Below are 12,914 nucleotides of genomic sequence, written 5' to 3'. Positions count from 1 at the left end.
AAAAGTGGTAACTTTTCTTTAAATATAGAATTTACAAGTTAAAAGTACACAATACCAAATTAAAGTACAATTTTTATTAAAGATTTTTGGTTTATTACAGAGGAATCTTTACAGCTATTGGTACCTTTAGCAATACGGCATGGAGTATTATTTCTGGTATTTTAGCACTCATTATCGCTATAGGATTTACTTTAGCTGCTGCTGCAGACTTGTTCATGATTAGCAAGGTAGAATATTGATATTATTGACTTTTCTGTAAATGAAACGCGATTGAATTTTAGATACACCGCATGTACAGAAGCACAGGGGCGAGTATGGTAAAAGCCCGACAAGAATTTACTGATGTGGTCCTGCGCAATCAACACGTTAGAAGTGCTGCTAGCAACGTGGCGGCGGCGGCTGTTCAGTCTCAGTTCTCACAAAATAACACCACTAACAACAGATACTAATTATTCTTAAAAATTTTCAGTATTGACTCTTTAACGGCGAGTTATACGTTTTACCGCCATGTTATGGTTTACCAAATATGCTTTTTTCACTATCATTGTTTATTAACCCTCTTTAGGATTATGAATATAATGTGATCAGTTTTTTGACCTGTACGAAACGTGCATCGAGTCTTAGGTTGTACATATGTCTTACTATCTGTAATAATAAACATATTTATGTTCTTAAAAAAGTAATTCACTTTTCATATTATGTTTATAATAATTTATGCTATGATAATATACAAATGTGTTTTTTCCTTTAGGAATATAGACTTATTTGGTTCACGTTGTTGAGCTTTAATTTGGGGATGTTTTAGAAAACAAATCAGGGTGACGTATTACAGTTAACAATATTGACTTAACATTCAATTTTGAAAATTGTTTTCAACTTTATTCCGCCATATTGAATCCTTCTTAGTTGTGTGTATAGAGGGCGCTGTGTGGACGTGGACGGAGGACAAAGAATTCAAAGAACAATAATAAATCCTAACCTTTAAAATACAAATTCAAATCATATTTACAAAAGTCTGTTCTACTCTTCAGAATGAGTGAGCAAAAGGTAAAAAACCTCTTTAAAGCTTACTACTTTAAACTTACACTATTATTTTCCGTAGAAAGCCGTCATAGGAGACTTTAAACCAACGTTCCTGAAGCCTTCAGAGGCTTCATCCTTACTGGACCGGGAGTCTGGATTAGTAGATCAGACTAGATTCATCTTTAACAAAAATATCTCACAGTCTATGCAAAGCCAGCGTCAAAGGTTACCAATATTCAAAAACCGTAACCACATACTGTATTTACTTGAGAAGTACCAGACTTTAATTCTAGTTGGTGAAACTGGTAGTGGTAAGAGCACTCAAATTCCACAATATTTAATTGAAGCTGAATGGCCAGGACAAGTGGGTATATGTGAGCCAAAGAGAACAGCAGCAATAACCTTAGCTCAAAGAGTGGCTGATGAAACTGGGACTTTAGTTCAAGGTGAAATGGTTGGGTATGCAGTGAGATTTGATGCTTGTGTGACCAAACCAAAAATTAAGTACATGACAGAAGGTATTTTGTTGAGGGAAATGATGTCTGATCCTTTGCTTAACACTTACTCAGTAATAATGATAGATGAAGTGCATGAGCGTAGTTTATACACTGATATTTTAATGGGCCTTATGAAGAAAATTTTACAAAAAAGATCCCAGTTGAGACTTGTAGTAGCTTCAGCCACTTTAGATGCTGAAGCCATGCAAAGGTTTTTCAATACTAATGTTACTTCAGATCCTAAAATGAATACTGCTGTTATTATGTCAGTAGAAGGAAGACAATTTTCAGTAGAGATTTATTATATTTCTGAGCCAGTGCCTTGTTATGTTAAAGCATCAGTAGAAGTTGCATTAAAAATTTGTAAAACAGAAAAAGATGGAGATGTATTAGTATTTCTAACAGGACAAGAAGAGGTTGATAGAGCAGTGCAGTTATTATCTGAACATGCTGTGGAAATTAATAATTCTAAACCAAAGTTGGAAATAATGGTACTCCCAATGTATGGCTCTTTACCTTACCACCAACAGTTAAAAGTATTTAAAAGAGCACCAGATGGTTTTAGAAAAATTATAGTAGCCACAAATATTGCAGAAACCTCAGTGACAATCCCTGGCATAGTATACATTGTTGATTGTGGTTTTGTTAAAATCAAGTGGTACAATACTGAAACCCATACAGACAATCTTATTACTGTCCCCATAAGTAAGTCTTCAGCTGATCAAAGAGCAGGCAGAGCAGGAAGGGTGAGATCTGGTAAAGTGTACAGATTGTACACAGAAGAATGGTCTAAAAAACTCTCTTCAGCTACCCCTCCTGAAATGGTACGTAGTAATCTTACTTATGCAATCCTCCAACTGAAAGCCATGGGAGTTGATAATATTTTAAGGTTTAAGTTTCCTAGTGTTCCTCCTATTGAGAATCTCAAAGGTGCTTTGGAAACTCTCTATGCACTTGATGCAATAGATATTCAGTCAGAACTTACCAGACCTCTAGGATTTCACATGGCAGAATTTGCATTGGACCCATTATACTCAAAAATTTTGTTAAGCTCTGCAGATTTTGGTTGCACTGAAGAAGTAACCATTATAGTAGCAATGTTGCAAGTAGAAACAATTTTTGCAAAACCTACCACAGGCAATGGGATGGTGAAAGCTAGGATACAAAAAAGGATGTTCGAAGTTGAAGAAGGGGACTTACTTACTTATTTAAACATCTTTAAAGGATTTATTCTTAGTGGAATGTCTCAAGGATTCTGTCACAAAAACTACTTAAATTACATGAGCATGAAACGTGTTGTAGAAGTTAAAAAAAAATTAGAAAAGACTTTAGTCAACTATAACATTCCCATGTTATCAGGTATTAAAAACACTGAAGTAATTTGTAAGTGTTTGATAAAAGGTTTGTTTCCTAATGCAGCTTATTTACACAGAAGTGGGGTTTATAAGACTGTTAGAGGGGAGATTGATTTGTATATTAATCCAGATAGTGTACTGTACACCCTACCTCAGCCCCAGTGGGTGGTGTTTTGTGAAGTTGTTTTTAGAGTTAAGTTGTACATGAGGGATATAACTGTGATTAAAAGTGAATGGCTTTTAGAGTTGGCTTCTCATTTTTATCATAAAACAACTGCTATTGATTAATATATGTAACAAAAAAGTCCAGAATTGTTTTGTGTTAAGTATTTAATAAAGAGATAGTAGCGAATGACAGCCAAATAAATATACATCCAAAACTAGCAAATTAACTTTCAAAACCATAGTAATTTTTATTAAGCATACATTTCTAATCTTTTTTTACTTTTTTGCTTGATAATTTTTTTACTACAAGTCTGATTCTATAAAAGCTTCTATGTGATCTTTGAGGTCCAAAGCAGCATTATAGGGCAGTAACCTGTACATTAAGTGTTAATAGAAAACTGTTTAAAATAATGCTTTTTCTTACCTTCCAAAAGTTAATGCTTTGCTTAAGTAACTAGGAATGGTGACTTCTAGTGTGCCCTTAATTTGTTCTTCTAGGATTTTACTAGCAACTTCCTTGGGAGATCGCAAAGGCATCAAATTTTCATACCTTATTTTTGGTTTTTTACACAGCCCAGTGTCGACCATGTAAGGGTAAATGCAGGTGGTTTTAATTTGATTACGTGGGTTTTCTAATCTAAGTTCCTCATGTAACGCTTCCATGTATCCTCTAACTGCAAACTTGGAAGCGCAGTAGGGCACTAAATTAGGAATTCCCATCAGGCCTGCCATGGAGGAGATACTCACTATGTGCCCTTTGTTCATTTTTTTCATAGCTGGTAAGAATGCTTCTAGAAGCTAAATTGATTTTATAGGGTATTTGTGTGTAACTAAGATGACAGAGTCAAACCCAAAAGTGTGAAGTCAAGTTGATTGAGATGATTTTCTCAATTTCTTGAGGAGTGTGTTTAGTTAAAGGATGGCAAGGCATTATACCAGCATTATTAATCATTATATTAACATCCCCAATAGATGATTGAATGAGTTTTGCCGTTTTGACAACTTCCTCGCGATTTGTGATATCACACCTTAAATTTTAGAATTGGTTTTCTGTGTTGCTAGCTGTTGAGAAGTATTTACTGAAAAGCGTAAGCCTGGGCTCTTCCTCCAAGCTCGGCAATTTTTTTTATAGTTTCATCATTACTCTTTTTGTTTATATCCAACCCAACAACTGTAGCGCCATTAGCTGAGTATACCAATGCCAGTTCTTTCCCAATACCATGTCCGGTTCCTGTAATCTACCATATCTCATATTACAAATTTTAGTTTAAACTGCTTCAAAAATACTAACCAATACAATTTCCCCTTTAACAGAAACAGGCGAAGGGGGCTTGATTTTCAGGTATATGTTTTCACCCCAATAGTAAATTAACTTGAGCGAGAACCATAGAAAGAAACCGACCATGGACACTGCCTCAAATAAAATAGTTTGGTTGAATCCTTTTTTATTTTGGCTGTAAATAACATAATCAGACACTCTTAAACAACAATTCGTATATCTCAGACTATTAGGTAAGTAAACTACAAATAATATCAATAGCACTTACACATCTTGAGCGTTATTACTAGAGTTTTGTGTGGACATGTTTGTTTCTTCTTATTATTCTAATCTGTGAAACCAAAAGAAACAAAGGCTATGCAATCAAGTCTTATACTGATAAAAGGTTGCGTTATTTGCTTACTGTGATAAAAACGTTAAGTATTTTGTTGTGTTATTCGCTTCATAAATAAATTTCATTATCGAAGGTATCAATTAGGTCGAAATCATTTTTACGTTTTTTGTATTTAATTACAACACTTATGCGTTATTAATAGCAGCAGTTATACACGGTAAAAAACTGTTGAAATTATGTAAATGCTTCAGTGTCTGATTTTCTGCATTGTTTGACCTTATTCGCTGATACAGCTGGAAACGTATTTGAGATAAGGATTTCTCTCCAACAATTTTACATTTTAGTTCAACAGTATCTATATTTTTAGTAGTAATAAATATAATATAATAGTAAGTATAAATGAAAAAAATTTTTACATAAAAACATTTTTATCTAATACATTGACCAAACATTGGTGGATTAAACTTGGTGTATTTCCGCTTGAGTTGGATATTTTTTTTACCGAAAAAGTCCCAAATAACTAAATTTTCATCCGCTCCAAACGTGGCTGAAATTAAATTCTATTTAAATATTCGTTTAGCCGACATTAAGTTCGGTACCTAGTTGTACGCCTTCCCTGTCCCAGAGCATGTATGGTACTTTTCCTATATGATATCTCACTTCATCAACTTTCGTGTTTAAATCCTTCAAAACTGTTATGAAATTGCAACCACTTTGATTTTCAGGATTTTTGTAATAGAAACTGACCTGCAACATATAGCAATAGATTCAGAAAATTTTGAATTGCGTTGAAATACCACTAATTCAGCTGAGCTAGGGTTGAATGTAAGAAAATCAAGAACGCAATGTTCAGATTTTTTAAAGAAGGGCTCCACTACATTACTGGCTAGTATTTTTGAAGATTTAACGTTAAAAATTGTAATTCTGTTGTTGGTTTCCCCGATGGCCAAGAGGCTTTCTGACCATGGATGCCAAGAAGCACTCTGAAAATAGTATAAATTTTTGTTTTGTTTTTTTTTTGAAATCATTATTTTTATTACCAATATATTAGACAAACTGCTTTTAAAGATCATTTGAATTTCTTTTAGTGACAAAAGCTCATCGTGTTTGTTAAGATATCCAATGTAAATTCTACCCTTTGCAGTTGATATTAACAAATACAATTCGTTGCAAGAAAGTTTCAAGTCTGTAATATAATCATTATGTTCTAGTTCAATTTGACGATATACTCTTAGGCTTTTAGATTTTCCCCAGGGCTCACAATCGATTAATTCGATAGTACCGTTGCAACACGCTTTAATAAGAACGTTAAGTTTTGACCACTCAATAGCAGATATATGAAAAACGAAACTATTCCTATAAGGTAACACTGGACACGTACAGTGATTAAAATCTACAATCTAAATTAATAAGTAATTAAATCATTATACTTAATCAACTATAAAATTATATCTTTACTTGTAATGTTCGGACTTGAATGATTGCCACAGTTCTATAATTGACGCATACAGCAATATGGGTACCCCTCTTATTGAATTTCACGCAACTATCAACAGCTTCTTGCGTATTAATAGGTACAGCTAAGTTCTGTTCTGGGTTCCAAACGTGAACTTCTCTATTTGAAATTGAGGCAAATAATCCACGTTTACTCCAGTCGATCATTTGCCGATCTAAAATGCATTCGAGCATCAGAAACAGCCTTAATCGGGTATATTACATTTGAACTCACATTGGGCAGTAGTGGGAGTGTGGCCTTGAGGCATATCCAGAACAGTTTCAGGCTTGCAAATCAAAGGGTTTGCTCTAGCAAAAACAGGCCAAAGATGTGTAAAGTTTGTTACGATAATTCTATCTTTTCTTTCTGTTCTTTCTTTTAAAATCTTTGAGTGTTTTAATCCCATTACCTTTAGTAACCTGTCAACATAAAAAAATTTGGCTTTGAAATATTTAACAGTCTATATAACGCACACTTCTTCATTTTTTAACTTGTTACTAGCCATTTTGGCAGTATTAGCAAAAATGGGTTCCATGAAACATTTATCCTCGTCTTTAATTTGACAGTCGGAAAACGACATTAAATTAGAATGAGTTAGATTAAAATTGGCTAGTTCCATATTTATTCTTGTAGGAATAAACCTATCACACCAATATTTCTGAAATAAATAATCCAATATAATAATCTTTAGACTAATAAAAGTAACGGGTGTTCAATAATTGTTACGGTCAGGTCGCCTATGGATGGCAATTGTCACAAAAAGCGTATGTCTTAGATAACGTTGCAAACAATTATTATATGACAGCTGTCATTTCAAACCATATACGAACTTATCAACGGCCCTACGTTCATGCTAGAACGAGAGAACCACAGCCAACTACGACCATAACAATTATTGAACACCCGTTATAATATACGTTTTTTAAACTGACCTGCTGAAAATTCATATATAACAGGATATGTACAAAACAATAATAAATAATTTAAAATGTACTTCAACAATACATATACGACTGACTAGACACACATTACTATGAACCAAAATCTTGTATATAGTAAAGTATGTCAAATATGCCGATTTGTAAATATTTAACTATCAACAATCATGAGTTTTTTATGGTTTATTGTTAATATTGCTACAAACAAATTGTATAGCATGTCATCTCATAAAATGCAGTTGATCACGCTGTATAAGAGATTTAGTTTAATTTAACTTTTTTATCACTAATTCCCTGAAGGATTTGTGTTCGGTGTCAATGAGCCATCTACACTTTTTAGTATGTCAAAAGAAGTCATGGTTTCAATTCATCCATTTTCTTCTTTTGATATTTACTTTTAAGTCCTGGAAGTATCAGAATAGTACCATTTAAGTTTAAATAATAAAAGTATCTGGGATGTACTACAACTAGCGCCATCTCTAATCGAACGTGGTAAGCTGCAGAATGCAGATATTGAAGTTTGCTAGTGTATTTTAAGATGGCGCCCAAATTATACACGTATAAGTCACTGTAACATGTTTCATACTTGAAAAAGGCGTGCGGCCTAGCCGTAAAATAAGTTTTAGACTTAATTTTTTAATCCTGAGACTGAACAAAATTGAGTAATTGACATCAAGCTTGTGGTTTTTTCTTATATAAGCTACAAAATGAGTTTGTATAAATATTGTGATCGTCAATGCGCAGACTCAAAATAACAGAGGGGAATGGCTTTGAAGGAAAATCCAAAGCGAGCGAAGTGCGATCAATATTAAAACATGATGTGACGTAAAGGAAGGTCTACGCCGTTCGCTAAATGTTTTAGCCAAGTAAAAATGTTTTTCAAAGTGGCCTGATTACAAAAAGTGACACATTCAACAGGATTTTTGGAAAACTGCGCTCTAAAGCCGGATTTTCTTGCAAAACTGATCGACACACGCAGGTGCGTACGCAGCCGTAGTAATAATTATTTTAACTGAGCCTGCTCCATCTTGATTTTGTGACATTCTGAATGACCATAATACGAATCCTTTATAAATGAAAATATTACTTTTCTGCCTTTATTCTCGCATGCCAATCATGAATAATTGTGTGAATAGTTGTAAAAAAATATGAACAATTTTTCTTTGGTAATCTCAAGGGTTGAATAGATCAGTACAGATGCTTTAACGCATTTTTAGCCGGTAACGAGTGGTTCCTGGCGCCAAACCGCATTCTGCGCGTGCGCAAGTTAGCATACTTATCAGGTTGACCAGCATGTGGCGCAAAAAAAAAAATATTCAACGTATTTTCAACTGTACATTTCACTTTTTTGGTTAGATATGCATTAAAACACGATTTTTTTACTTGATATTGATATATTAATTGTTACTAATAATAATAATAATATACTCATCAGTGACCTTTTTATGTTGATATTATTTTTATACTTACTATTTTACAAAATAAAATGCAATAATACATATACAATTTAAATGTAGTTTTAATATTTTGTGTCCACTGAAAAATTGAAATTTTTTCATAATAGCAGAAAAGATTCCTGTACCCACCAAAAAAGTTTTTCGAAAAAACTGTTAAGAATAGTATACCAGTATATCTCAAAAACATAAAGAGCTGAGAGTTATAGTTCACGTGTATTTTAAATTTGTATTTGTTACGCTTTTTTGAATGCTAAAGCCGCAAAATAGAACGGAGTTCAAGTATGCCCTTGTAATAATAACTCTCCTGTATCTGAATTTTTATTACAGAGGTTTTAAACCAAAAAAGATTTAATATGAACATTAACGGTAATTCAAGTAATTGTACTAAACATATTACCATGGTGGTAAGCTCAGTGATGGATTCTCCATCAGGGATGTCAGGACAGTCTGACAATGGTGATGACCAGTGCCCTTCATCTCCTGAATCAGAATATGAGACAAAAGAGGACCTTATGGCTGCAACTATGGGGGATGAGGTGACTGCTCAGCTAGCTGCTGCAGGTAAATTATTATTGTACTATATACAAAACCAGTCTAAACTTGACGCTGATTAAAATTCATAAAGCTGAATTCATAATTTGGAATCCGCAACAAGTAAGAAGTAAGCAGTAAGCTGTATTAAAAATAAACAATATATTTGTAGCACTTTCATTCATAGTTTGACAAATAAGCGCAAGCGGCATGAACTGCAAGCAGTAAGCAGCAAGAAATGAGTCATTTTTATTTCTGACCTTGCTTCTTACTGCTTGGTGCATCGTCGACAGCCTGTTTCACCCATTCGTGGATTTGTTCAGTAAACATTCAATGAATAGAATAGAAATACAAAATTCAAACCAAATTTATATTGTAAACAAAAAAATAAAACTGTCAAATAATCTGTAGTCTGTCAGTTTACTACTCTACTGCTTGCTGCATGCCGCTTACTTCTTGGGGAATTAGAACTATAAATCCAGCTTAACTGTTTAATGTCAAATAATTTTTTGATCATGTTAGCATCTAAGCTACTCAAGTAATAGGCAATTTATTCATGATATTCTATAGGTCCAATAGGAGTGGCTGCTGCAGCAGCCATTATGTCTTCAAAAAAAAGAAAGAGACCTCATTCATTTGAAACCAATCCTTCAATAAGAAAACGACAGCAAAACAGACTAATTAGAAAGTTACGAGTAAGTTTCAAAAACTTACATACAAATTTATTTTACGACATATTTTGTTCACAGCAAACAATAGACGAGTTTGCAACCAGAGTAGGTCAGCAAGCAATAGTATTAGTTGCAACCCCAGGAAAACCAAATACAAGTTACAAAGTGTTCGGAGCTAAGCCCTTACAAGATGTTATTAAAAATTTAAAAGCAAATATAATGGGAGAACTAGAGAACGCTTTAGCTCATCAAACTCCACCTTCAGTTCAGGACGACCCAATGCTGTTTGAACTACCACCCTTAATTATAGACGGAATACCAACTCCAGTTGAAAAAATGACTCAAGCGCAATTAAGAGCTTTTATCCCCTTAATATTGAAATATTCTACGGGACGTGGTAAACCTGGATGGGGTAGGGAATCTACACGACCTCCATGGTGGCCTAAAGAGTTACCTTGGGCCAATGTTCGTATGGATGCTAGAAGTGAAGATGAAAAACAAAAAGTCAGTAAACATTTTTATTGTACAGTGGTTCTTTACATTTTGTTAATATAGATTTCATGGACTCACGCGCTCCGCCAAATTGTAATAAATTGTTACAAGTTTCATGGTAGGGAAGATTTGTTGCCGGCATTCACTGAAGAGGATGAAAAGGCCAATGCCGCAGCTACTGCAAATGCTAGTGTAAGTGCTCTCAAGTCAAGTTGTTATTGCATTTAGTAATAATGTAACAAAGTTTATCCTGTTTGGTACTAACTGGTTTTCAGTGTAATTCGATGGGCGTGTTAAAAATGCACCCATCGGGGGTAGCCACGCACAAAATTGAGATCCAGGCGGACGGTTCACCTCAAATTGTGCCCGCTTCCCCTGAAGAATTGTCTGGATCAACACAAGTTTGCATCGACACCGGAGATTACGGTTCTGACGTGGACGTGTGTACTTTTAAATTCGCTTCATGTCGTTGCCTGTGTTTCTTTTCTTATTATTTATTTAGGTTTGCGAATTTTGCTCGTAGTTTGTGTTGATTTTTGTCCTTACTTTGTTATTTTTTTCATGAGATGATTTAATCAAAAAAACCTTCCATCAGATGACAACTCAATACGCACCGACTGTACTGCACACTATTACAAATCCAGACGGAACGGTTAGCATTGTTCAAGTGGATCCCAACAATCCTATTATAACTTTGTCTGATGGCACTACTGCGCATGTGCAAGGAATGACTACGGTAATATTTAATCCAAGTCCTGTTCAGGGCGTTATAATGAGAATTTCCCTTCAGTTCCAGACGAATGGGGTTCATACAATTAGCGAAGGGTCGCACGAAGTGGTAGACCTAAATTCCGTCACCGAAGCAACCCTGAATTCTGACGGTCAGATTATCTTGACTGCAGAGGATGGACATGGTAAATTAGTTTTACAGAGTGATTCTAAAAGGATTTATTAGTTCTTATGTCAAAAATGTTTTAGTGAGTGGTGTAATAACTGTACCAGTGTCAGCGTCAATGTACCAGACAATGGTTGCCAACATTCAACATTTACACACAAACAGCGATGGGACAGTTTGCGTTACTCCCGTAGTTCAGGTACCAGAGGTAAAGATAAATATAGTCGGGAAATTTTATGAGTGAAATTATTCTTTTGCCAAGTTAAATAAATGTAATACCAACATTGTAACTGTTAAAGTGTAGTTTTGCTTTCACTCATAAAATATCCCAACTATTTATATTTTTGTTTTTACTTCACTTTTATTCACATGGGGCTTTTTATGTTGTACTTAACCAAAATTACTAACACAAAAGACTAAAATTGTTATTGTATAACAGGTGGAACAAAGTAACGGCGACAATATTGAGACTTTATCAGGAGACCAACCTAAATATGCCATCAGCATTTTGAAACTTGCTGAATAATAAGTTTTAACTTAGTTACAACACTATTATTAATTAATTAATTCCAAAATCAGTTTATTCAAATATTTTTGTATACCATTATTTTTATATACACAGTTACAGTTTTTCCTATAAACTTTTGTGATATGTTTGGCCAAGTTATGTAATTTTATTGTTATTTGAAGGCACTTTTATTTGGATGGATGTAAATATAGAACATGTATAATTTTTCTTCTGATAGTATTATTGTTGTATGTATGTACATAATCTTGTTAAATCTAAATAGTAGGATTTTTAGTATTATTTAGTTTTGGGGACATATAGAAAACATTGAGAACAAGTTGACCCCTGTGATAAAAAAATAGATACCCATCAAAATAGAAAATATTACTCTATGCAGGGAAAATTAACTTAATTTTATCTTCCACTCATGTCTTTTATAGTTCACCACTCATTTATTCTTAGTTTGAATCACATTTTGTATACAGAGTAACACCAAAGTAATTTCCTAGGAGCCTAAACTATAAGTACAATATTTTAGTTGCTTTTTTGTTAAGATCATTAATATTAATTGATATTTTAAATATTTGTACCTGATACGGTAATAGTGGTTTTGGTTGCCACTTGATAAATTTAGGACATATTATGCATGAGTGAGATAAGAATGTATGGTTGCAAGATGATTGATATTTTTTCAGAAAAAAAGTAATTGTGAAACGTTTAAAATAATACGTTGTGGGTTGTTGTTTACTTGTAAGATAAAGTAAGTATATGTAATTTAAATTATAAAATTCGAATTTTTTGGTGTCTACTAACAATTGTAGTTCAACTGTTTTATAAATAATACCAAAGAATGTTTAATTGTGTAGAAATTACTTTGTTGCTAATTGAACTTTTTTGTTACATCTTAAGGAAAAAACCCCATTTATATAAACTGCAAGAATTTGATATTTATTTTTTAAAATACCAAATATACAGTGTGTCTCATATATTAAAGTGCAACATTTTATTTGCCAGGCAATTAGTTATCCAGCTCTAAAACTTCGTTTGCACAGCAAAGGGCATATTTATACCTTGTCTCTGTTTATACTACATTGTTGTTTAAAACATGTTTTATAAGTTTTCTGCTCTGGTTACAATGACAATGGCCACCCGCCCACTCGACGTCGAGGCTAGGGGTTTTATTTTTATTTTTATTGAAAATAAATATTTCATTATTTTTAAAATAGTTGTCTTATTATATCTTTCTCTTTCCTTTGCATGTGTGTACTATCTTG

At 33.5% G+C, this 12,914-nt stretch overlaps 4 protein-coding genes across 11 annotated transcripts; 2 read left to right on the top strand and 2 right to left on the bottom strand.

Moving 5' to 3' along the window:
* The first annotated feature begins 445 nt into the window (after positions 1 to 445).
* LOC145739233 (putative ATP-dependent RNA helicase DHX35) lies at positions 446 to 3,451 on the top strand. 2 transcript variants are annotated; one of them, XM_081994681.1, is made up of 2 exons: positions 446 to 1,047; positions 1,103 to 3,451. In XM_081994681.1, exons 1-2 carry the CDS (start codon positions 1,033 to 1,035, stop codon positions 3,161 to 3,163), a joined length of 2,076 nt encoding a protein of 691 aa, XP_081850807.1. In that variant the 5' UTR covers positions 446 to 1,032; the 3' UTR covers positions 3,164 to 3,451. The 2 variants fall into 2 exon arrangements, with proteins under 2 accessions (XP_081850807.1, XP_081850808.1); XM_081994682.1 differs by lacking the exon at positions 446 to 1,047 and having other exon boundaries at positions 1,110 to 1,248; positions 1,317 to 3,451.
* Positions 3,188 to 4,767, bottom strand: LOC145739237 (short-chain dehydrogenase/reductase family 16C member 6-like). Its single transcript, XM_081994691.1, has 6 exons — positions 4,588 to 4,767; positions 4,332 to 4,494; positions 4,121 to 4,278; positions 3,891 to 4,068; positions 3,465 to 3,838; positions 3,188 to 3,413 (listed from the first exon to the last, which is right to left on the bottom strand). The coding sequence occupies exons 1-6, from the start codon at positions 4,623 to 4,625 to the stop codon at positions 3,344 to 3,346; spliced, it is 981 nt and encodes a 326-aa protein (XP_081850817.1). The 5' UTR covers positions 4,626 to 4,767; the 3' UTR covers positions 3,188 to 3,343.
* Positions 4,768 to 4,991: 224 nt separating this feature from the next.
* Positions 4,992 to 7,241, bottom strand: cort (Cdc20/fizzy protein cortex). 4 transcript variants are annotated; one of them, XR_014180929.1, is made up of 8 exons: positions 7,081 to 7,241; positions 6,622 to 6,806; positions 6,383 to 6,567; positions 6,112 to 6,323; positions 5,694 to 6,053; positions 5,451 to 5,636; positions 5,253 to 5,395; positions 4,992 to 5,200 (listed from the first exon to the last, which is right to left on the bottom strand). XR_014180929.1 is itself a non-coding variant. In XM_081994687.1 (8 exons), exons 1-8 carry the CDS (start codon positions 7,093 to 7,095, stop codon positions 5,082 to 5,084), a joined length of 1,410 nt encoding a protein of 469 aa, XP_081850813.1. In that variant the 5' UTR covers positions 7,096 to 7,241; the 3' UTR covers positions 4,992 to 5,081. The 4 variants fall into 4 exon arrangements, 3 of the variants coding, with proteins under 3 accessions (XP_081850813.1, XP_081850815.1, XP_081850816.1); XM_081994687.1 differs by having other exon boundaries at positions 5,253 to 5,400; XM_081994689.1 differs by having other exon boundaries at positions 5,253 to 5,400; positions 5,454 to 5,636.
* Positions 7,242 to 7,592: 351 nt separating this feature from the next.
* Positions 7,593 to 12,633, top strand: LOC145739234 (DNA-binding protein Ewg-like). Of its 4 annotated transcripts, none has more exons than XM_081994685.1 (10): positions 7,608 to 8,065; positions 8,871 to 9,104; positions 9,645 to 9,769; positions 9,824 to 10,249; positions 10,301 to 10,429; positions 10,513 to 10,677; positions 10,833 to 10,973; positions 11,028 to 11,151; positions 11,216 to 11,331; positions 11,572 to 12,633. In XM_081994685.1, the coding sequence occupies exons 2-10, from the start codon at positions 8,897 to 8,899 to the stop codon at positions 11,656 to 11,658; spliced, it is 1,521 nt and encodes a 506-aa protein (XP_081850811.1). In that variant the 5' UTR covers positions 7,608 to 8,065; positions 8,871 to 8,896; the 3' UTR covers positions 11,659 to 12,633. The 4 variants fall into 4 exon arrangements, with proteins under 4 accessions (XP_081850809.1, XP_081850811.1, XP_081850810.1 ...); XM_081994684.1 differs by having other exon boundaries at positions 7,614 to 8,065; positions 11,216 to 11,340; XM_081994683.1 differs by having other exon boundaries at positions 7,593 to 8,065; positions 10,833 to 11,151; positions 11,216 to 11,340.
* The last annotated feature ends 281 nt before the right edge of the window (positions 12,634 to 12,914 follow it).

Source organism: Ips typographus, linkage group LG16, assembly GCF_016097725.1.
Source record: "Ips typographus isolate SLU linkage group LG16, UJ_Ityp_2.0, whole genome shotgun sequence".
NCBI lineage: Eukaryota > Metazoa > Arthropoda > Insecta > Coleoptera > Curculionidae > Ips > Ips typographus.
This window is presented reverse-complemented; position numbering and strand designations above follow the sequence as displayed.